Genomic DNA, 24405 nt, shown 5'->3' on the forward strand with positions numbered 1-24405 from the left:
GTATTAACAGCGGTCCTAGAACAGAGCCCTGTGGCACCCCCTTCTGGACAGTATTAACAGCGGTCCTAGAACAGAACCCTGTGGCACCCCCTTCTGGACAGTATTAACAGCAGTCCTAGAACAGAGCCCTGTGGCACCCCCTTCTGGACAGTATTAACAGCAGTCCTAGAACAGAACCCTGTGGCACCCCCTTCTGGACAGTATTAACAGCGGTCCTAGAACAGAGCCCTGTGGCACCCCCTTCTGGACACTATTAACAGTGGTCCTAGAACAGAGCCCTGTGGCAGCCCCTTCTGGACAGTTAACATATCAGATGACTTCAAACTGGACACAGTTCTGTCTGCCAGGTAGCTTTTGAACCAGGAGACTGACTTGATCAGATTATCCTATGTTGACAAGTCTTTGCAACGCGAATACAAATCTTGTTATTGTGAAATAGTGATGTAGCTAGCTAGCTAGTTATGTTTATTTTTATATTTGTAGCTACAGTATGTTGAAAACATGTTTCCAATCTGCAATTAATTAATTGAATAGAACAAATACAATATGTTTATTTTGCCATCCCCTGACCCGGAGGGGGTCATGATTCATATTACCAGAGAGGGGAAGAGGTGTAACCTGTAAATCTTTGACATGGCTTCCATTTGAGTCATTTATAGCAGACACTCTAATCCAGAGACCAACGTCAAAACAACAATAAAAAGATGTTCAAAATGGTCGAACAAAGTGCCATCAAAAAAAAAAAGGCTGAGTAAGTATTTATTTATCCAGGCTGAGTGTCTTCTTGTTGGATGTGAGACGGAGGGCAGACAGTTGGACTCCTGCTGTGCTACGCTCCCACCAGACTCACACAATACATCTTCTTCAATACTGAGTGACAAGCAGAGAGGCATTACATACAGATCAAATATTAAAAGATGCTTTTGGTTGCAGAGTCTCAAGGAGAGGTTAGCAGAGGAAGGGGGTGATGAAGGAGAAGGGATGGGGGATGGAGAGAGGAGAAGGAGAAGGGATGGAGGATGAAGAGAGGAGAAGGAGAAGGGATGAGGATGGAGAGAGGAGAAGGAGAAGGGATGAGGATGGAGAGAGGAGAAGGAGAAGGGATGAGGATGGAGAGAGGACAAGGAGAAGGGATGAGGATGAAGAGAGGAGAAGGAGAAGGGATGGGGAATGAAGAGAGGAGAAGGAGAAGGGATGAGGGATGGAGAGGAGAAGGGATGAGGATGGAGAGGAGAAAGCATGAGGATGAAGAGAGGAGGAGGGATGAGGGATGGAGAGGAGAAGGAGAAGGGATGAGGATGAAGAGAGGAGAAGGAGAAGGGATGGAGGATGAAGAGAGGAGAAAGCATGAGGATGAAGAGAGGAGGAGGGATGAGGGATGGAGAGGAGAAGGGATGAGGATGGAGAGGAGAAGGGATGAGGATGAAGAGAGGAGAAGGAGAAGGGGAATGAAGAGAGGAGAAGGAGAAGGGATGGAGGATGAAGAGAGGAGAAGGAGAAGGGATGAGGATGAAGAGAGGAGAAGGGGAAGGGATGAGGGATAAAGAGAGGCAAAGGGATGAGGATGAAGAGAGGAGAAGGGATGAGGATGAAGAGAGGAGAAGGAGAAGGGATGGAGGATGAAGAGAGGAGAAGGAGAAGGGATGAGGGATAAAGAGAGGCGAAGGGATGAGGATGAAGAGAGGAGAAGGGATGGAGGATGGAGAGAGGAGAAGGAGAAGGGATGAGGATGAAGAGAGGAGAAGGAGAAGGGATGAGGATGGAGAGAGGAGAAGGAGAAGGGATGAGGATGGAGAGGAGAAGGAGAAGGGATGGAGGATGAAGAGAGGAGAAGGAGAAGGGATGAGGATGGAGAGAGGAGAAGGGATGAGGATGGAGAGAGGAGAAGGGATGAGGATGGAGAGAGGAGAAGGAGAAGGGATGGGGGATAAAGAGAGGAGAAGGAGAAGGAGAAGGGATGAGGATGGAGAGAGGAGAAGGAGAAGGGATGAGGATGGAGAGAGGAGAAGGAGAAGGGATGAGGATGGAGAGAGGACAAGGGATGAGGATGGAGAGAGGAGAAGGAGAAGGAGAAGGGATGAGGATGGAGAGGAGAAGGAGAAGGGATGAGGATGGAGAGAGGAGAAGGGATGAGGATGGAGAGAGGAGAAGGAGAAGGGATGGGGGATGAAGAGAGGAGAAGGAGAAGGGATGGAGGATGAAGAGAGGAGAAGGAGAAGGGATGGGGGATGAAGAGAGAAGGAGAAGGGATGAGGATGGAGAGGAGAAGGAGAAGGGATGAGGATGAAGAGAGGAGAAGGAGAAGGGATGAGGATGGAGAGAGGAGAAGGGATGAGGATGGAGAGAGGAGAAGGAGAAGGGATGAGGATGGAGAGGAGAAGGAGAAGGGATGAGGATGAAGAGAGGAGAAGGAGAAGGGATGAGGATGGAGAGAGGAGAAGGAGAAGGGATGGAGGATGGAGAGAGGAGAAGGGATGAGGATAGAGAGAGGAGAAGGAGAAGGGATGAGGATGGAGAGGAGAAGGGATGAGGATGGAGAGGAGAAGGGATGAGGATGGAGAGAGGAGAAGGAGAAGGGATGGAGGATGAAGAGAGGAGAAGGAGAAGGAGAAGGGATGGAGGATGAATAGAGGAGAAGGAGAAGGGATGAGGATGGAGAGAGGAGAAGGAGAAGGGATGAGGATGAAGAGAGGAGAAGGGATGAGGATGGAGAGAGGACAAGGAGAAGGAGAAGGGATGAGGATGAAGAGAGGAGAAGGAGAAGGGATGGAGGATGGAGAGAGGACAAGGAGAAGGGATGAGGATGAAGAGAGGAGAAGGAGAAGGGATGGGGGATGGAGAGGAGAAGGGATGAGGATGGAGAGGAGAAAGCATGAGGATGAAGAGAGGACAAGGAGAAGGGATGAGGATGAAGAGAGGAGGAGGAGAAGGGATGAGGATGGAGAGAGGACAAGGAGAAGGGATGAGGATTAAGAGAGGAGAAGGAGAAGGGATGGAGGATGGGGGATGGAGAGAGGAGAAGGGATGAGGGATGGAGAGAGGAGAAGGAGAAGGGATGAGGATGAAGAGAGGAGAAGGAGAAGGGATGAGGATGAAGAGAGGAGAAGGAGAAGGGATGGAGGATGGGGGATGGAGAGAGGAGAAGGGATGAGGGATGGAGAGAGGAGAAGGAGAAGGGATGGAGGATGAAGAGAGGAGAAGGAGAAGGGATGAGGATGAAGAGAGGAAAAGGAGAAGGGATGGAGGATGAAGAGAGGAGAAGGAGAAGGGATGGAGGATGGAGAGAGGAGAAGGAGAAGGAGAAGGGATGGGGGATGGAGAGAGGAGAAGGAGAAGGAGAAGGGATGGGGGATGGAGAGAGGAGAAGGAGAAGGGATGGAGGATGAAGAGAGGAGAAGGAGAAGGGATGAGGATGGAGAGAGGACAAGGAGAAGGGATGAGGATGGAGAGAGGAGAAGGAGAAGGGATGAGGATGGAGAGAGGACAAGGAGAAGGGATGAGGATGAAGAGAGGAGAAGGAGAAGGGATGGGGGATGAAGAGAGGAGAAGGAGAAGGGATGAGGGATGGAGAGGAGAAGGGATGAGGATGGAGAGGAGAAAGCATGAGGATGAAGAGAGGAGGAGGGATGAGGGATGGAGAGGAGAAGGAGAAGGGATGAGGATGGAGAGGAGAAGGAGAAGGGATGAGGATGAAGAGAGGAGAAGGAGAAGGGATGGAGGATGAAGAGAGGAGAAAGCATGAGGATGAAGAGAGGAGGAGGGATGAGGGATGGAGAGGAGAAGGAGAAGGGATGAGGATGGAGAGGAGAAGGGATGGAGGATGAATAGAGGAGAAGGAGAAGGGATGAGGATGGAGAGAGGAGAAGGAGAAGGGATGAGGATGAAGAGAGGAGAAGGGATGAGGATGGAGAGAGGACAAGGAGAAGGAGAAGGGATGAGGATGAAGAGAGGAGAAGGAGAAGGGATGGAGGATGGAGAGAGGACAAGGAGAAGGATGAGGATGAAGAGAGGAGAAGGAGAAGGGATGGGGGATGGAGAGGAGAAGGGATGAGGATGGAGAGGAGAAAGCATGAGGATGAAGAGAGGACAAGGAGAAGGGATGAGGATGAAGAGAGGAGGAGGAGAAGGGATGAGGATGGAGAGAGGACAAGGAGAAGGGATGAGGATTAAGAGAGGAGAAGGAGAAGGGATGGAGGATGGGGGATGGAGAGAGGAGAAGGGATGAGGGATGGAGAGAGGAGAAGGAGAAGGGATGAGGATGAAGAGAGGAGAAGGAGAAGGGATGAGGATGAAGAGAGGAGAAGGAGAAGGGATGGAGGATGGGGGATGGAGAGAGGAGAAGGGATGAGGGATGGAGAGAGGAGAAGGAGAAGGGATGGAGGATGAAGAGAGGAGAAGGAGAAGGGATGAGGATGAAGAGAGGAAAGGGAGAAGGGATGGAGGATGAAGAGAGGAGAAGGAGAAGGGATGGAGGATGGAGAGAGGAGAAGGAGAAGGAGAAGGGATGGGGGATGGAGAGAGGAGAAGGAGAAGGAGAAGGGATGGGGGATGGAGAGAGGAGAAGGAGAAGGGATGGAGGATGAAGAGAGGAGAAGGAGAAGGGATGAGGATGGAGAGAGGACAAGGAGAAGGGATGAGGATGGAGAGAGGAGAAGGAGAAGGGATGAGGATGGAGAGAGGACAAGGAGAAGGGATGAGGATGAAGAGAGGAGAAGGAGAAGGGATGGGGGATGAAGAGAGGAGAAGGAGAAGGGATGAGGGATGGAGAGGAGAAGGGATGAGGATGGAGAGGAGAAAGCATGAGGATGAAGAGAGGAGGAGGGATGAGGGATGGAGAGGAGAAGGAGAAGGGATGAGGATGGAGAGGAGAAGGAGAAGGGATGAGGATGAAGAGAGGAGAAGGAGAAGGGATGGAGGATGAAGAGAGGAGAAAGCATGAGGATGAAGAGAGGAGGAGGGATGAGGGATGGAGAGGAGAAGGAGAAGGGATGAGGATGGAGAGGAGAAGGGATGAGGATGAAGAGAGGAGAAGGAGAAGGGGAATGAAGAGAGGAGAAGGAGAAGGGATGGAGGATGAAGGAATGAGAAGGGATGAGGATGAAGAGAGGAGAAGGGGAAGGGATGAGGGATAAAGAGAGGCGAAGGGATGAGGATGAAGAGAGGAGAAGGGATGAGGATGAAGAGAGGAGAAGGAGAAGGGATGGAGGATGAAGAGAGGAGAAGGAGAAGGGGTGAGGGATAAAGAGAGGCGAAGGGATGAGGATGAAGAGAGGAGAAGGGATGGAGGATGGAGAGAGGAGAAGGAGAAGGGATGAGGATGAAGAGAGGAGAAGGAGAAGGGATGAGGATGGAGAGAGGAGAAGGAGAAGGGATGAGGATGGAGAGGAGAAGGAGAAGGGATGGAGGATGAAGAGAGGAGAAGGAGAAGGGATGAGGATGGAGAGAGGAGAAGGGATGAGGATGGAGAGAGGAGAAGGAGAAGGGATGAGGATGGAAAGAGGAGAAGGAGAAGGGATGAGGATGGAGAGAGGACAAGGGATGAGGATGGAGAGAGGAGAAGGAGAAGGGATGAGGATGGAGAGGAGAAGGAGAAGGGATGAGGATGGAGAGAGGAGAAGGGATGAGGATGGAGAGAGGAGAAGGAGAAGGGATGGGGGATGAAGAGAGGAGAAGGAGAAGGGATGGAGGATGAAGAGAGGAGAAGGAGAAGGGATGGGGGATGAAGAGAGGAGAAGGAGAAGGGATGAGGATGGAGAGGAGAAGGAGAAGGGATGAGGATGAAGAGAGGAGAAGGAGAAGGGATGAGGATGGAGAGAGGAGAAGGGATGAGGATGGAGAGAGGAGAAGGAGAAGGGATGAGGATGGAGAGGAGAAGGAGAAGGGATGAGGATGAAGAGAGGAGAATTAGAAGGGATGAGGATGGAGAGAGGAGAAGGAGAAGGGATGGAGGATGGAGAGAGGAGAAGGGATGAGGATAGAGAGAGGAGAAGGAGAAGGGATGAGGATGGAGAGGAGAAGGGATGAGGATGGAGAGGAGAAGGGATGAGGATGGAGAGAGGAGAAGGAGAAGGGATGGAGGATGAAGAGAGGAGAAGGAGAAGGAGAAGGGATGGAGGATGAATAGAGGAGAAGGAGAAGGGATGAGGATGGAGAGAGGAGAAGGAGAAGGGATGAGGATGAAGAGAGGAGAAGGGATGAGGATGGAGAGAGGACAAGGAGAAGGAGAAGGGATGAGGATGAAGAGAGGAGAAGGAGAAGGGATGGAGGATGGAGAGAGGACAAGGAGAAGGGATGAGGATGAAGAGAGGAGAAGGAGAAGGGATGGGGGATGGAGAGGAGAAGGGATGAGGATGGAGAGGAGAAAGCATGAGGATGAAGAGAGGACAAGGAGAAGGGATGAGGATGAAGAGAGGAGGAGGAGAAGGGATGAGGATGGAGAGAGGACAAGGAGAAGGGATGAGGATTAAGAGAGGAGAAGGAGAAGGGATGGAGGATGGGGGATGGAGAGAGGAGAAGGGATGAGGGATGGAGAGAGGAGAAGGAGAAGGGATGAGGATGAAGAGAGGAGAAGGAGAAGGGATGAGGATGAAGAGAGGAGAAGGAGAAGGGATGGAGGATGGGGGATGGAGAGAGGAGAAGGGATGAGGGATGGAGAGAGGAGAAGGAGAAGGGATGGAGGATGAAGAGAGGAGAAGGAGAAGGGATGAGGATGAAGAGAGGAAAAGGAGAAGGGATGGAGGATGAAGAGAGGAGAAGGAGAAGGGATGGAGGATGGAGAGAGGAGAAGGAGAAGGAGAAGGGATGGGGGATGGAGAGAGGAGAAGGAGAAGGAGAAGGGATGGGGGATGGAGAGAGGAGAAGGAGAAGGGATGGAGGATGAAGAGAGGAGAAGGAGAAGGGATGAGGATGGAGAGAGGACAAGGAGAAGGGATGAGGATGGAGAGAGGAGAAGGAGAAGGGATGAGGATGGAGAGAGGACAAGGAGAAGGGATGAGGATGAAGAGAGGAGAAGGAGAAGGGATGGGGGATGAAGAGAGGAGAAGGAGAAGGGATGAGGGATGGAGAGGAGAAGGGATGAGGATGGAGAGGAGAAAGCATGAGGATGAAGAGAGGAGGAGGGATGAGGGATGGAGAGGAGAAGGAGAAGGGATGAGGATGGAGAGGAGAAGGAGAAGGGATGAGGATGAAGAGAGGAGAAGGAGAAGGGATGGAGGATGAAGAGAGGAGAAAGCATGAGGATGAAGAGAGGAGGAGGGATGAGGGATGGAGAGGAGAAGGAGAAGGGATGAGGATGGAGAGGAGAAGGGATGGAGGATGAATAGAGGAGAAGGAGAAGGGATGAGGATGGAGAGAGGAGAAGGAGAAGGGATGAGGATGAAGAGAGGAGAAGGGATGAGGATGGAGAGAGGACAAGGAGAAGGAGAAGGGATGAGGATGAAGAGAGGAGAAGGAGAAGGGATGGAGGATGGAGAGAGGACAAGGAGAAGGATGAGGATGAAGAGAGGAGAAGGAGAAGGGATGGGGGATGGAGAGGAGAAGGGATGAGGATGGAGAGGAGAAAGCATGAGGATGAAGAGAGGACAAGGAGAAGGGATGAGGATGAAGAGAGGAGGAGGAGAAGGGATGAGGATGGAGAGAGGACAAGGAGAAGGGATGAGGATTAAGAGAGGAGAAGGAGAAGGGATGGAGGATGGGGGATGGAGAGAGGAGAAGGGATGAGGGATGGAGAGAGGAGAAGGAGAAGGGATGAGGATGAAGAGAGGAGAAGGAGAAGGGATGAGGATGAAGAGAGGAGAAGGAGAAGGGATGGAGGATGGGGGATGGAGAGAGGAGAAGGGATGAGGGATGGAGAGAGGAGAAGGAGAAGGGATGGAGGATGAAGAGAGGAGAAGGAGAAGGGATGAGGATGAAGAGAGGAAAGGGAGAAGGGATGGAGGATGAAGAGAGGAGAAGGAGAAGGGATGGAGGATGGAGAGAGGAGAAGGAGAAGGAGAAGGGATGGGGGATGGAGAGAGGAGAAGGAGAAGGAGAAGGGATGGGGGATGGAGAGAGGAGAAGGAGAAGGGATGGAGGATGAAGAGAGGAGAAGGAGAAGGGATGAGGATGGAGAGAGGACAAGGAGAAGGGATGAGGATGGAGAGAGGAGAAGGAGAAGGGATGAGGATGGAGAGAGGACAAGGAGAAGGGATGAGGATGAAGAGAGGAGAAGGAGAAGGGATGGGGGATGAAGAGAGGAGAAGGAGAAGGGATGAGGGATGGAGAGGAGAAGGGATGAGGATGGAGAGGAGAAAGCATGAGGATGAAGAGAGGAGGAGGGATGAGGGATGGAGAGGAGAAGGAGAAGGGATGAGGATGGAGAGGAGAAGGAGAAGGGATGAGGATGAAGAGAGGAGAAGGAGAAGGGATGGAGGATGAAGAGAGGAGAAAGCATGAGGATGAAGAGAGGAGGAGGGATGAGGGATGGAGAGGAGAAGGAGAAGGGATGAGGATGGAGAGGAGAAGGGATGAGGATGAAGAGAGGAGAAGGAGAAGGGGAATGAAGAGAGGAGAAGGAGAAGGGATGGAGGATGAAGGAATGAGAAGGGATGAGGATGAAGAGAGGAGAAGGGGAAGGGATGAGGGATAAAGAGAGGCGAAGGGATGAGGATGAAGAGAGGAGAAGGGATGAGGATGAAGAGAGGAGAAGGAGAAGGGATGGAGGATGAAGAGAGGAGAAGGAGAAGGGGTGAGGGATAAAGAGAGGCGAAGGGATGAGGATGAAGAGAGGAGAAGGGATGGAGGATGGAGAGAGGAGAAGGAGAAGGGATGAGGATGAAGAGAGGAGAAGGAGAAGGGATGAGGATGGAGAGAGGAGAAGGAGAAGGGATGAGGATGGAGAGGAGAAGGAGAAGGGATGGAGGATGAAGAGAGGAGAAGGAGAAGGGATGAGGATGGAGAGAGGAGAAGGGATGAGGATGGAGAGAGGAGAAGGAGAAGGGATGAGGATGGAAAGAGGAGAAGGAGAAGGGATGAGGATGGAGAGAGGACAAGGGATGAGGATGGAGAGAGGAGAAGGAGAAGGGATGAGGATGGAGAGGAGAAGGAGAAGGGATGAGGATGGAGAGAGGAGAAGGGATGAGGATGGAGAGAGGAGAAGGAGAAGGGATGGGGGATGAAGAGAGGAGAAGGAGAAGGGATGGAGGATGAAGAGAGGAGAAGGAGAAGGGATGGGGGATGAAGAGAGGAGAAGGAGAAGGGATGAGGATGGAGAGGAGAAGGAGAAGGGATGAGGATGAAGAGAGGAGAAGGAGAAGGGATGAGGATGGAGAGAGGAGAAGGGATGAGGATGGAGAGAGGAGAAGGAGAAGGGATGAGGATGGAGAGGAGAAGGAGAAGGGATGAGGATGAAAAGAGGAGAATTAGAAGGGATGAGGATGGAGAGAGGAGAAGGAGAAGGGATGGAGGATGGAGAGAGGAGAAGGGATGAGGATGGAGAGAGGAGAAGGAGAAGGGATGAGGATGGAGAGGAGAAGGGATGAGGATGGAGAGGAGAAGGGATGAGGATGGAGAGAGGAGAAGGAGAAGGGATGGAGGATGAAGAGAGGAGAAGGAGAAGGAGAAGGGATGGAGGATGAATAGAGGAGAAGGAGAAGGGATGAGGATGGAGAGAGGAGAAGGAGAAGGGATGAGGATGAAGAGAGGAGAAGGGATGAGGATGGAGAGAGGACAAGGAGAAGGAGAAGGGATGAGGATGAAGAGAGGAGAAGGAGAAGGGATGGAGGATGGAGAGAGGACAAGGAGAAGGATGAGGATGAAGAGAGGAGAAGGAGAAGGGATGGGGGATGGAGAGGAGAAGGGATGAGGATGGAGAGGAGAAAGCATGAGGATGAAGAGAGGACAAGGAGAAGGGATGAGGATGAAGAGAGGAGGAGGAGAAGGGATGAGGATGGAGAGAGGACAAGGAGAAGGGATGAGGATTAAGAGAGGAGAAGGAGAAGGGATGGAGGATGGGGGATGGAGAGAGGAGAAGGGATGAGGGATGGAGAGAGGAGAAGGAGAAGGGATGAGGATGAAGAGAGGAGAAGGAGAAGGGATGAGGATGAAGAGAGGAGAAGGAGAAGGGATGGAGGATGGGGGATGGAGAGAGGAGAAGCGATGAGGGATGGAGAGAGGAGAAGGAGAAGGGATGGAGGATGAAGAGAGGAGAAGGAGAAGGGATGAGGATGAAGAGAGGAAAAGGAGAAGGGATGGAGGATGAAGAGAGGAGAAGGAGAAGGGATGGAGGATGGAGAGAGGAGAAGGAGAAGGAGAAGGGATGGGGGATGGAGAGAGGAGAAGGAGAAGGAGAAGGGATGGGGGATGGAGAGAGGAGAAGGAGAAGGGATGGAGGATGAAGAGAGGAGAAGGAGAAGGGATGAGGATGGAGAGAGGACAAGGAGAAGGGATGAGGATGGAGAGAGGAGAAGGGATGAGGATGGAGAGAGGACAAGGAGAAGGGATGAGGATGAAGAGAGGAGAAGGAGAAGGGATGGGGGATGAAGAGAGGAGAAGGAGAAGGGATGAGGGATGGAGAGGAGAAGGGATGAGGATGGAGAGGAGAAAGCATGAGGATGAAGAGAGGAGGAGGGATGAGGGATGGAGAGGAGAAGGAGAAGGGATGAGGATGGAGAGGAGAAGGAGAAGGGATGAGGATGAAGAGAGGAGAAGGAGAAGGGATGGAGGATGAAGAGAGGAGAAAGCATGAGGATGAAGAGAGGAGGAGGGATGAGGGATGGAGAGGAGAAGGAGAAGGGATGAGGATGGAGAGGAGAAGGGATGAGGATGAAGAGAGGAGAAGGAGAAGGGGAATGAAGAGAGGAGAAGGAGAAGGGATGGAGGATGAAGGAAGGAGAAGGGATGAGGATGAAGAGAGGAGAAGGGGAAGGGATGAGGGATAAAGAGAGGCGAAGGGATGAGGATGAAGAGAGGAGAAGGGATGAGGATGAAGAGAGGAGAAGGAGAAGGGATGGAGGATGAAGAGAGGAGAAGGAGAAGGGATGAGGGATAAAGAGAGGCGAAGGGATGAGGATGAAGAGAGGAGAAGGGATGGAGGATGGAGAGAGGAGAAGGAGAAGGGATGAGGATGAAGAGAGGAGAAGGAGAAGGGATGAGGATGGAGAGAGGAGAAGGAGAAGGGATGAGGATGAAGAGAGGAGAAGGAGAAGGGATGGAGGATGGAGAGAGGAGAAGGAGAAGGGATGAGGATGGAGAGGAGAAGGAGAAGGGATGAGGATGGAGAGAGGAGAAGGAGAAGGGATGAGGATGGAGAGAGGAGAAGGGATGAGGATGGAGAGAGGAGAAGGAGAAGGAGAAGGGATGAGGATGGAGAGAGGAGAAGGGATGAGGATGGAGAGAGGAGAAGGGATGAGGATGGAGAGAGGAGAAGGAGAAGGGATGAGGATGGAGAGAGGAGAAGGAGAAGGAGAAGGGATGGAGGATGAAGAGAGGAGAAGGAGAAGGAGAAGGGATGAGGATGGAGAGAGGAGAAGGAATGAGGATGGAGAGAGGAGAAGGAGAAGGAGAAGGGATGGAGGATGAAGAGAGGAGAAGGAGAAGGGATGAGGATGGAGAGAGGAGAAGGGATGAGGATGGAGAGAGGAGAAGGAGAAGGAGAAGGGATGAGGATGGAGAGAGGAGAAGGAGAAGGGATGAGGATGGAGAGAGGAGAAGGAGAAGGGATGGAGGATGAAGAGAGGAGAAGGAGAAGGAGAAGGGATAGAGGATGAAGAGAGGAGAAGGAGAAGGGATGAGGATGGAGAGAGGAGAAGGAGAAGGGATGAGGATGGAGAGAGGACAAGGAGAAGGGATGAGGATGAAGAGAGGAGAAGGAGAAGGGATGGGGGATGAAGAGAGGAGAAGGAGAAGGGATGAGGATGGAGAGAGGAGAAGGAGAAGGGATGAGGATGAAGAGAGGAGAAGGGATGAGGATGGAGAGAGGACAAGGAGAAGGGATGAGGATGAAGAGAGGAGAAGGAGAAGGGATGGAGGATGAAGAGAGGAGAATGAGAAGGAGAAGGGATGGAGGATGAAGAGAGGAGAAGGAGAAGGGATGAGGATGGAGAGGAGAAGGAGAAGGGATGGAGGATGAAGAGAGGAGAAGGAGAAGGAGAAGGGATGGAGGATGAAGAGAGGAGAAGGAGAAGGAGAAGGGATGAGGATGGAGAGAGGAGAAGGAGAAGGGATGAGGATGGAGAGAGGAGAAGGGATGAGGATGGAGAGAGGAGAAGGGATGAGGATGGAGAGAGGAGAAGGAGAAGGGATGAGGATGGAGAGGAGAAGGAGAAGGGATGGAGGATGAAGAGAGGAGAAGGAGAAGGAGAAGGGATGGAGGATGAAGAGAGGAGAAGGGATGAGGATGGAGAGAGGACAAGGAGAAGGGATGAGGATGAAGAGGAGAAGGAGAAGGGATGGAGGATGAAGAGAGGAGAAGGAGAAGGAGAAGGGATGGAGGATGAAGAGAGGAGAAGGGATGGAGAATGAAGAGAGGAGAAGGAGAAGGGATGAGGATGGAGAGAGGAGAAGGAGAAGGGATGAGGATGAAGAGAGGAGAAGGAGAAGGGATGGGGGATGAAGAGAGGAGAAGGAGAAGGGATGAGGATGGAGAGAGGAGAAGGAGAAGGGATGAGGATGAAGAGAGGAGAAGGGATGAGGATGGAGAGAGGACAAGGAGAAGGGATGAGGATGAAGAGAGGAGAAGGAGAAGGGATGGAGGATGAAGAGAGGAGAAGGAGAAGGAGAAGGGATGGAGGATGAAGAGAGGAGAAGGGATGAGGATGGAGAGAGGACAAGGAGAAGGGATGAGGATGAAGAGAGGAGAAGGAGAAGGGATGGAGGATGGAGAGAGGACAAGGAGAAGGGATGAGGATGAAGAGAGGAGAAGGAGAAGGGATGGGGGATGAAGAGAGGAGAAGGAGAAGGGATGGGGGATGGAGAGGAGAAGGGATGAGGATGGAGAGGAGAAGGGATGAGGATGGAGAGGAGAAAGCATGAGGATGAAGAGAGGACAAGGAGAAGGGATGAGGATGAAGAGAGGAGGAGGAGAAGGGATGAGGATGGAGAGAGGACAAGGAGAAGGGATGAGGATGAAGAGAGGAGAAGGAGAAGGGATGGAGGATGGGGGATGGAGAGAGGAGAAGGGATGAGGGATGGAGAGAGGAGAAGGAGAAGGGATGAGGATGAAGAGAGGAGGAGGAGAAGGGATGAGGATGAAGAGAGGAGAAGGAGAAGGGATGGAGGATGGGGGATGGAGAGAGGAGAAGGGATGAGGGATGGAGAGAGGAGAAGGAGAAGGGATGGAGGATGAAGAGAGGAGAAGGAGAAGGGATGAGGATGAAGAGAGGAAAAGGAGAAGGGATGGAGGATGAAGAGAGGAGAAAGCATGAGGATGAAGAGAGGAGAAGGAGAAGGGATGAGGATGGAGAGAAGACAAGGAGAAGGGATGAGGGATGGAGAGAGGAGAAGGAGAAGGGATGAGGATGAAGAGAGGAGAAGGAGAAGGGGAATGAAGAGAGGAGAAGGAGAAGGGATGGAGGATGAAGAGAGGAGAAGGAGAAGGGATGAGGATGGAGAGGAGAAGGGGAAGGGATGAGGGATAAAGAGAGGCGAAGGGATGAGGATGAAGAGAGGAGAAGGGATGAGGGATAAAGAGAGGCGAAGGGGAAGGGATGAGGGATAAAGAGAGGCGAAGGGGAAGGGATGAGGGATAAAGAGAGGCGAAGGGATGAGGATGAAGAGAGGAGAAGGGATGAGGATGAAGAGAGGAGAAGGAGAAGGGATGGAGGATGAAGAGAGGAGAAGGAGAAGGCATGAGGGATAAAGAGAGGCGAAGGGATGAGGATGAAGAGAGGAGAAGGGATGGAGGATGAAGAGAGGAGAAGGAGAAGGGATGAGGGATAAAGAGAGGCGAAGGGATGAGGATGAAGAGAGGAGAAGGGATGGAGGATGAAGAGAGGAGAAGGAGAAGGGATGAGGGATAAAGAGAGGCGAAGGGATGAGGATGAAGAGAGGAGAAGGGATGGAGGATGAAGAGAGGAGAAGGAGAAGGGGGATGGAGAGAGGAGGAGAACGGGGATGGAGAGAGGAGAAGGGATGAGGATGAAGAGAGGAGAAGGAGAAGGGGGATGGAGAGAGGAGAAGGAGAATTCAGACATCAGTCCACTCAGACAACCACTGCTGACACATCCTCCTCTGCTCCTCACTCTCCTCTCTCCCCCTCCACCTCTTCCTCCTCTCCTCCTGCTGCCTGCTCCTCTCCTCCTGCTGTCTCTTCTTCTCCTCCCGCTCTGTCCTCTCCTCCGCCGCCCTGTGCTCCAGCAGGGTCTCCACGACTCCCTCTACAGTCCGGAGGCAGCGCTGCGGGCGCCAGCGAGGGTCAGTGGGCGTGGTGAAGGGGTCGGGGGCAGCGGCCTGCAGGGGGAGCGGCTCCAGGGGGAGGTGTAGGAGGTGTGCGTGCAGCATCATGCGATAGGGGGCGCTGTCCTCTCCCAGGCTGTAGGTGTAGTCTCCTACGATGGGGTGCCCTACCGCCTCACAGTGAACCCTCAGCTGGTGGGTACGACCTGACACACAACATCACAACAATATGAGTAGAGTATTTTTTGCACCTACAGAACACTATATAGGCCTATCTGTGAATGTGTTTACCTACCGAACACTATATAGGCCTATCTGTGAATGTGTTTACCTACCAAACACTATATAGGCCTATCTGTGAATGTGTTTACCTACCTAACACTATATAGGCCTATCTGTGAATGTGTTTACCTACCGAGCACTATATAGGCCTATCTGTGAATGTGTTTACCTACCAAACACTATATAGGCCTATCTGTGAATGTGTTTACCTACCGAACACTATATAGGCCTATCTGTGAATGTGTTTACCTACCGAACACTATATAGGCCTATCTGTGAATGTGTTTACCTACCTAACACTATATAGGCCTATCTGTGAATGTGTTTACCTACCGAACACTATATAGGCCTATCTGTGAATGTGCTTACCTACCAAACACTATATAGGCCTATCTGTGAATGTGTTTACCTACAGAACACTATATAGGCCTATCTGTGAATGTGTTTACCTACAGAACACTATATAGGCCTATCTGTGAATGTGTTTACTTACCAAACACTATATAGGCCTATCTGTGAATGTGTTTACCTACCAAACACTATATAGGCCTATCTGTGAATGTGTTTACCTACCTAACACTATATAGGCCTATCTGTGAATGTGTTTACCTACCTAACACTATATAGGCCTATCTGTGAATGTGTTTACCTACCAAACACTATATAGGCCTTTCTGTGAATGTGTTTACCTACCAAACACTATATAGGCCTATCTGTGAATGTGTTTACCTACCTAACACTATATAGGCCTATCTGTGAATGTGTTTACCTGTGTGTGTGTGTGTGTCTTTGAACCTGTGTGTGTGTGTGTGTGTGTGTGTCTTTGTCCCTGTGTGTGTGTGTCTTTGTATCTGTGTGTGTGTGTGTGTCTGTGTGTGTGTCTTTGTACCTGTGTGTGTGTGTGTGTGTGTGTGTCTTTGTCCCTGTGTGAGTGTGTGTGTGTGTGTGCCTGTGTGTGTGTGCGCGTGTGTGTGTGTGTGTGTGTGTGTACCTGTGAGAGGCTGCAGCACCACCTTGGTAACAGGGTCTCCATCATAATCTCCGTACTCCAACACGGTGAGCTGAGACTGACAGGGCTTGGGGTTCTCACAACCTGCAGAGAGACTGGCAATGAGACTGACAGGGCTTGGGGTTCTCACAACCTGCAGAGAGACTGGCAATGAGACTGACAGGGCTTGGGGTTCTCACAACCTGCAGAGAGACTGGCAATGAGACTGACAGGGCTTGGGGTTCTCACAACCTGCAGAGAGACTGGCAATGAGACTGACAGGGCTTGGGGTTCTCACAACCTGCAGAGAGACTGGCAATGAGACTGACAATGAGACTGACAGGGCTTGGGGTTCTCACAACCTGCAGAGAGACTGGCAATGAGACTGACAATGAGACTGACAGGGCTTGGGGTTCTCACAACCTGCAGAGAGACTGGCAATGAGACTGACAATGAGACTAACAGGGCTTGGGGTTCTCACAACCTGCAGAGAGACTGGCAATGAGACTGGCAATGAGACTAACAGGGCTTGGGGTTCTCACAACCTGCAGAGAGACTGGCAATGAGACTGACAGGGCTTAGGGTTCTCACAACCTGCAGAGAGACTGGCAATGAGACTGACAATGAGACTGACAGGGCTTGGGGTTCTCACAACCTGCAGAGAGACTGGCAATGAGACTGACAATGAGACTGACAGGGCTTGGGGTTCTCACAACCTGCAGAGAGACTGGCAATGAGACTGACAGGGCTTGGGGTTCTCACAACCTGCAGAGAGACTGGCAATGAGACTGACAGGGCTTGGGGTTCTCACAACCTGCAGAGAGACTGGCAATGAGACTGACAGGGCTTGGGGTTCTCACAACCTGCAGAGAGACTGGCAATGAGACTGACAGGGCTTGGGGTCCTCACAACCTGCAGAGAGACTGGCAATGAGACTGACAGGGCTTGGGGTTCTCACAACCTGCAGAGAGACTGACAATGAGACTGACAGGGCTTGGGGTTCTCACAACCTGCAGAGAGACTGGCAATGAGACTGACAGGGCTTGGGGTTCTCACAACCTGCAGAGAGACTGACAATGAGACTAACAGGGCTTGGGGTTCTCACAACCTGCAGAGAGACTGGCAATGAGACTGACAGATCTACAACTAACATTTCAACGTGAATTTGGCCGGTAACCTGCAGAGAGACTGGCAATGAGACGGGACAGATCTACAACTAACATTTCTATGTGCATTTGGTCGGTAACCTGACAGAGAGACTTGCTGTCAGTGAAAGTGACAGATCTAGAACTAACATTTCTATGTGCATTTGGTCGGTAGCCCAAAAGGTTACATACTGCAGCTTTAAAGAGAGTAACTTTCATGAAGAAAAGGAATCCGTGGAAACCCGGATGTTTGCAGTGAAACACGACAACTCTGGTCTTCATTTTGACAGTTGGTTGGTCTTTCTGCGCTCCACGGGGGATTTGAACTGACGCTGTGGCAATAGATGTCATGAACTGGGCGCCGTACCTCTGTGAGCTAACCGTACCTCTGTGAGCTAACCGTACCTCTGTGAGCTAACCTCACCTCTGTGAGCTAACCTCACCTCTGTGAGCTAACCGTACCTCTGTGAGCTAACCGTACCTCTGTGAGCTAACCGTACCTCTGTGAGCTAACCGTACCTCTGTGAGCTAACCTTACCTCTGTGAGCTAACCTCACCTCTGTGAGCTAACCTTACCACTACCACTGTGAGCTAACCGTACCTCTGTGAGCTAACCGTACCTCTGTGAGCTAACCTCACCTCTGTGAGCTAACCTTACCTCTGTGAGCTAACCTTACCTCTGTGAGCTAACCGTACCTCTGTGAGCTAACCTCACCTCTGTGAGCTAACCTTACCTCTGTGAGCTAACCGTACCTCTGTGAGCTAACCTCACCTCTGTGAGCTAACCTCACCTCTGTGAGCTAACCTCACCTCTGTGAGCTAACCGTACCTCTGTGAGCTAACCTCACCTCTGTGAGCTAACCTCACCTCTGTGAGCTAACCGTACCTCTGTGAGCTAACCTCACCTCTGTGAGCTAACCTCACCTCTGTGAGCTAACCTCACCTCTGTGAGCTAACCGTACCTCTGTGAGCTAACCTCACCTCTGTGAGCTAACCTCACCTCTGTGAGCTAGCCTTACCACAACCACTGTGAGCTAACTGTACCTCTGTGAGCTAACCTTACCACTACCACTGTGAGCTAATCGTACCTCTGTGAGCTAACCTGAGAGAGAGAGAGAGAGAGAGAGAGAGAGAGAGAGAGAGAGAGAGAGAGAGAGAGAGAGAGAGAGAGACAGGGAGAGAGAGAGAGAGAGAGAGAGAGAGAGAGAGAGAGACAGAGACAGAGAGAGAGAGAGAGAGACTCAGGTTCTTACCGTCTGTTCCTTGGATACACATCATGTGTGTTCTTCCCTCTGTGGTGTTTTCACCGATGGAGAAGTCTATAGTCATCTTCTCCTCCTCTACCCAGCCTCTCACCTGGAGGAAACACATCACATCTATAGTAATCTACTCCTCCTCTACCCAGCCTCTCACCTGGAGGAAACACATCACATCTATAGTCATCTACTCCTCCTCTACCCAGCCTCTCACCTGGAGGAAACACATCACATCTATAGTCATCTACTCCTCCTCTACCTAGCTTCTCACCTGGAGGAAACACATCACATCTATAGTAATCTACTCCTCCTCTACCTAGCTTCTCACCTGGAGGAAACACATCACATCTATAGTCATCTTCTCCTCCTCTACCTAGCTTCTCACCTGGAGGAAACACATCACATCTATAGTAATATACTCCTCCTCTACCCAGCCTCTCACCTGGAGGAAACACATCACATCTACAGTCATCTACTCCTCCTCTACCTAGCTTCTCACCTGGAGGAAACACATCACATCTATAGTCATCTACTCCTCCTCTACCCAGCCTCTCACCTGGAGGAAACACATCACATCTATAGTCATCTACTCCTCCTCTACCCAGCTTCTCACCTGGAGGATACACATCACATCTACAGTCATCTTCTCCTCCTCTACCCAGCTTCTCACCTGGAGGATACACATCACATCTATAGTCATCTACTCCTCCTCTACTCCTCCTCTACCCAGCTTCTCACCTGGAGGAAACACATCACATCTACAGTCATCTACTCCTCCTCTACTCCTCCTCTACCCAGCCTCTCACCTGGAGGATACACATCACATCTACAGTCATCTTCTCCTCCTCTACCCAGCTTCTCACCTGGAGGATACACATCACATCTATAGTCATCTACTCCTCCTCTACTCCTCCTCTACCCAGCTTCTCACCTGGAGGAAACACATCACATCTACAGTCATCTTCTCCTCCTCTACTCCTCCTCTACCCAGCCTCTCACCTGGAGGAAACACATCACATCTATAGTCATCTTCTCCTCCTCTACTCCTCCTCTACCCAGCTTCTCACCTGGAGGATACACATCACATCTATAGTCATCTACTCCTCCTCTACTCCTCCTCTACCCAGCTTCTCACCTGGAGGAAACACATCACATCTACAGTCATCTACTCCTCCTCTACTCCTCCTCTACCCAGCCTCTCACCTGGAGGATACACATCACATCTATAGTCATCTTCTCCTCCTCTACTCCTCCTCTACCCAGCTTCTCACCTGGAGGATACACATCACATCTATAGTCATCTTCTCCTCCTCTACTCCTCCTCTACCCAGCCTCTCACCTGGAGGAAACACATCACATCTATAGTCATCTTCTCCTCCTCTACCTAGCTTCTCACCTGGAGGAAACACATCACATCTATAGTCATCTACTCCTCCTCTACCCAGCTTCTCACCTGGAGGAAACACATCACATCTACAGTCATCTTCTCCTCCTCTACCCAGCCTCTCTACTGGAGGAAACACATCACATCTATAGTCATCTTCTCCTCCTCTACTCCTCCTCTACCTAGCTTCTCACCTGGAGGAAACACATCACATCTATAGTCATCTTCTCCTCCTCTACTCCTCCTCTACCCAGCTTCTCACCTGGAGGATACACATCACATCTATAGTCATCTTCTCCTCCTCTACTCCTCCTCTACCCAGCCTCTCACCTGGAGGAAACACATCACATCTATAGTCATCTTCTCCTCCTCTACCTAGCTTCTCACCTGGAGGAAACACATCACATCTATAGTCATCTACTCCTCCTCTACCTAGCTTCTCACCTGGAGGAAACACATCACATCTATAGTCATCTACTCCTCCTCTACCCAGCCTCTCACCTGTAGGAAACACATCACATCTATAGTCATCTTCTCCTCCTCTACTCCTCCTCTACTCCTCCTCTACTCCTCCTCTACTCCTCCTCTACCCAGCCTCTCACCTGTAGGAAACACATCACATCTATAGTCATCTTCTCCTCCTCTACTCCTCCTCTACTCCTCCTCTACTCCTCCTCTACCCAGCTTCTCACCTGGAGGAAACACATCACATCTACAGTCATCTTCTCCTCCTCTACCCAGCCTCTCACCTGGAGGAATTACATCACATCTACAGTCATCTTCTCCTCCTCTACCCAGCCTCTCACCTGGAGGAAACACATCACATCTACAGTCATCTACTCCTCCTCTACTCCTCCTCTACCCAGCTTCTCACCTGGAGGAAACACATCACATCTACAGTCATCTACTCCTCCTCTACTCCTCCTCTACCCAGCCTCTCACCTGGAGGAAACACATCACATCTATAGTCATCTTCTCCTCCTCTACCTAGCTTCTCACCTGGAGGAAACACATCACATCTATAGTCATCTTCTCCTCCTCTACCCAGCTTCTCACCTGGAGGAAACACATCACATCTACAGTCATCTACTCCTCCCCTACCTAGCTTCTCACCTGGAGGAAACACATCACATCTACAGTCATCTTCTCCTCCTCTACCTAGCTTCTCACCTGGAGGAAACACATCACATCTACAGTCATCTTCTCCTCCTCTACTCCTCCTCTACCCAGCTTCTCACCTGGAGGAAACACATCACATCTACAGTCATCTACTCCTCCTCTACCTAGCTTCTCACCTGGAGGAAACACATCACATCTACAGTCATCTACTCCTCCTCTACTCCTCCTCTACCCAGCTTCTCACCTGGAGGAAACACATCACATCTACAGTCATCTTCTCCTCCTCTACCTAGCTTCTCACCTGGAGGAAACACATCACATCTACAGTCATCTTCTCCTCCTCTACCTAGCTTCTCACCTGGAGGAAACACATATTAAATGATGAGCTACAAATGTTCTCATGCTGAGTAGGGTGTGTGTGTGTGGTGTGGTGGTGTGTGTGCGTGTGTGCGTACCAGTGCTAGGTAAACCTTGGTAGCTCTGCGGTCTTTAAAACAGTGGTAGACCCGGCCAGCAGCAGCCTTGTTCAGAGCCACACACAGAACCCCACTGGTGGAGTAGTCCAGTTGGTGACAGAACCTGACAGAGAGAGAGAGAGAGAGAGAGACAGAGGGAGAGAGAGAGGGAGAGAGAGAGAGAGAGAGAGAGACAGAGAGAGAGAGAGAGAGAGAAAGAGAGACAGAGAGAGAGAGATTGCACAGAGTGCGAGATTACACAGATCCACAAAGAATTCGAAAACAAATCCAATTTTGATAAACTCCCATATCTACTGGGTGAAATACCACAGTGTGACATCACAACAGCAAGATTTGTGACCTGTTGCCACAAGAAAAGGGACCCCAGTGAAGAACAAACACCATTGTAAATACAACCCATATTTATGCTTATTTATTTTATCTTGTGTACTTTAACCATTTGTACATTGTTATAACACTGTATATATACATAATATGACATTTGTAATGTCTTTATTGTTTTGAAACTTCTGTAAGTGTAATGTTTACTGTTAATTTGTATTGTTTATTTCACTTTTGTATAATATCTACCTCACTTGCTTTGGCAATGTTAACACATGTTTCCCATGCCAATAAAGCCCCTTGAATTGAGAGAGAGATAGAGAGACAGAGACTAAGAGAGAGAGAGAAAGAGAGAGATAGAGAGAGAGAGAGAGACAGAGACCGAGAGAGAGAGAGAAAGAGAGAGATAGAGATAGAGAGACAGAGAGACAGACAGACAGAGAGAGAGAGAGAGAGATAGAGACAGAGACCGAGAGTGTGTTTCTCTTACTTGAAACCATAGTACGTGCCAGGGTCGGCCAGCTCAGGGAAGCTCAGCCCCAGCTGTCTCTAGACAGTGTGTTTCTCTTACCTGAATCCATAGTACGTGCCAGGGTCGGCCAACTCAGGGAAGCTCAGCCCCAGCTGTCTCTAGACCGTGTGTTTCTCTTACCTGAATCCATAGTACGTCCCAGGGTCGGCCAGCTCAGGGAAGCTCAGGGAAGCTCAGCCCCAGCTGTCTCTAGACCGTGTGTTTCTCTTACCTGAATCCATAGTACGTCCCAGGGTCGGCCAGCTCAGGGAAGCTCAGCCCCAGCTGTCTCTAGACAGTGTGTTTCTCTTACCTGAATCCATAGTACGTCCCAGGGTCGGCCAGCTCAGGGAAGCGGAGTCCCAACTGTTTCTGGACAGTGTGTTTCTCGTACCACATCTTGCTGTCGATGCGGATGTCCCAGTGCTTATCCACTATGATGTAGTCACAGCTCTGATACAGAACCTTCAGACTGTCAACACTGGCGGTTTCCACACCACTGGCCGGTTCCACACCGCTGTCTGGTTGCACACTGGTCGGTTCCCTCAGACTGTCCACACCGCCAGGTTCCATACTGCCAGGTTCCACACCGGCAGGTTCCATACTTCCCGGTTCCACACCTGCAGGTTCCATACTTCCCGGTTCCACACCTGCAGGTTCCATACTTCCCGGTTCCACACCTGCAGGTTCCATACTGCTAGGTTCCATACTGCTAGGTTCCACACCTGCAGGTTCCATACTGCTAGGTTCCATACTGCTAGGTTCCATACTGCTAGGTTCCATACTGCTAGGTTCCATACTGCTAGGTTCCATACTGCTAGGTTCCATACATCCCGGTTCCACAACGGCAGGTTCCATACTCACCACTCAGCTCAGCCTGACCTGCTGAAACACGAGACAACACGAGGGACTGATGATGTGCTTAATTTGGACGTTTATTGCCAAAGAGAGATTTTAGTCGCGCAATTTTACATCTAAGATGTTTGGTGCAGTATTTATTATTTTATTTATTATTTGCATGAAAACGGGTCCTTTCTCGTTGACTTTATTGAAGAATCTCTACTGTTGACCAAACAACTCAAATACAATTAAATTCAATTCAATTTCAATTTCAATTCAAGGGGCTTTATTGTCAATGGGAAACGTGTGTTTACGTTGTCAAAGCAAGTGAAGTAGATAATAAACAAAAGTGAAATAAACAATAAAAATGAACAGTAAACATTACACTCATAGAAGTTCCAAAATAATAAAGACATTACAAATGTCATATTATGTCTATATACAGTGTTGAAAAGATGTACAAATAGTTAAAGTACAAAAGGGAAAATAAATAAACAAATGGCCTGATTGTTTAATTTAACTAGGCAAGTCAGTTAAGATCAACTTCTTATTTACAATGACGGCCTACTCCGGCTGACGCTGAGCCAATTGTGTGCCGCCCTATAGGACTCCCAATCACGGCCAGATGTGATTCAGCCTGGATTCGAACCAGGGACTGTAGTAGTGACGCCTCTAGCACTGAGATGCGGTGCCTCAGACAGACAGCTCCGCCACTCGAGAGCCCTGATGACGTCATAAATATATTAAATAATCACCGACGACGGGGAGTAAGTACACTTCGGCTTGCCTCGAGAAAAAATGTCGTGTGCCCCAACAGCCGGAGAAAAAAAAACCCACCGGAGTCCAAAAACAAACAAAAAACGTAACAAAACGTGGTAATAATATTTGCATGTGACGTTCCGATCTTTTTAGGCTGGGAAACATCAGGACGAATTAACTGCGCATCACATCCCTGTCTGCCTGTCTGCCTGCCTGCCTGCCTGTCTGTCTGCCTGCCTGCCTGCCTGCCTGTCTGTCTGCCTGTCTGTCTGCCTGCCTGCTGTACACAGATATATGAGTTGCACTGTTTTACTAGATACAATAGCTAATTAAAGAGTTTATATTATACAATGGACAGGCAGTGGTACGATGTAACAAACATTCATTCGCCTGCTAACGTTAAGTAACGATAGCTGACGTTATCTAAGTTAGCAAGCTATCTATCTAGCTAAATCAGAATAGTTTACAGTCAGTGTCCTTTTTTCGGTACGTTAGATTGTTATCTAGCGAGTTAGTACAATTGATTTGAAAAGTAGTTTAATGGTGTTATATACCTGTTTATTATTAAGTCTCTCCAGTAGACCCACATGTACATTACAGAGACCAGAAACAAACCAAAAACACGGAAGCTGTGACAACGTCGTAGTGACGGAGAAGCACTAACAACCAATCACAGCCCAAAGAAGCGTTGAATACGCCTACAAATTCAAATTTTCCTTGTTCCGAAAGAAACGGTGTTTTACTGACGCTACTCGATACTACTAACGTTAAGACATTTTCGTGTTTTCACAGTGAGAAAAATCCTACCCTTTTTTTGTTTATCAGTTTTACACACATCCATTTGCTTTTTTGGGGGGGGAACAAAGGCAAATTAGGTCCTGACAAGTATTTTTTATTTTAACTTTTATTTAACAAGTCAGTTTAATAAGAACACGTTCTAATTTACAATGACGA

At 50.1% G+C, this 24405-nt stretch overlaps 1 protein-coding gene across 2 annotated transcripts; it reads right to left on the reverse strand.

The window, feature by feature from the left end:
- Positions 1–14061: 14061 nt before the first annotated feature.
- Positions 14062–24096, reverse strand: LOC110514123 (RNA pseudouridylate synthase domain-containing protein 1). 2 transcript variants are annotated; one of them, XM_036972295.1, is made up of 6 exons: positions 24006–24096; positions 22166–22737; positions 21000–21123; positions 18039–18141; positions 15644–15745; positions 14062–14576 (listed from the first exon to the last, which is right to left on the reverse strand). In XM_036972295.1, exons 2-6 carry the CDS (start codon positions 22708–22710, stop codon positions 14161–14163), a joined length of 1290 nt encoding a protein of 429 aa, XP_036828190.1. In that variant the 5' UTR covers positions 22711–22737; positions 24006–24096; the 3' UTR covers positions 14062–14160. The 2 variants fall into 2 exon arrangements, with proteins under 2 accessions (XP_036828190.1, XP_036828191.1); XM_036972296.1 differs by having other exon boundaries at positions 22166–22734; positions 24006–24067.
- Positions 24097–24405: the final 309 nt, after the last annotated feature.

Source organism: Oncorhynchus mykiss, unplaced genomic scaffold (assembly GCF_013265735.2).
Source record: "Oncorhynchus mykiss isolate Arlee unplaced genomic scaffold, USDA_OmykA_1.1 un_scaffold_130, whole genome shotgun sequence".
NCBI lineage: Eukaryota > Metazoa > Chordata > Actinopteri > Salmoniformes > Salmonidae > Oncorhynchus > Oncorhynchus mykiss.

Excerpts from the sequence above, each read along its gene's own strand:
- LOC110514123 (XM_036972295.1), bottom strand. The coding sequence starts at position 22,710 with ATGGAACCTGCCGTTGTGGAACCGGGATGTATGGAACCTAGCAGTATG. Across the intron at positions 18,142-20,999 it reads CCAAGGTTTACCTAGCACTG|GTGAGAGGCTGGGTAGAGGA; the intron begins GTACGCACACAC and ends TGTTTCCTCCAG. Across the intron at positions 15,746-18,038 it reads GTGTATCCAAGGAACAGACG|GTTGTGAGAACCCCAAGCCC; the intron begins GTAAGAACCTGA and ends GTCTCTCTGCAG.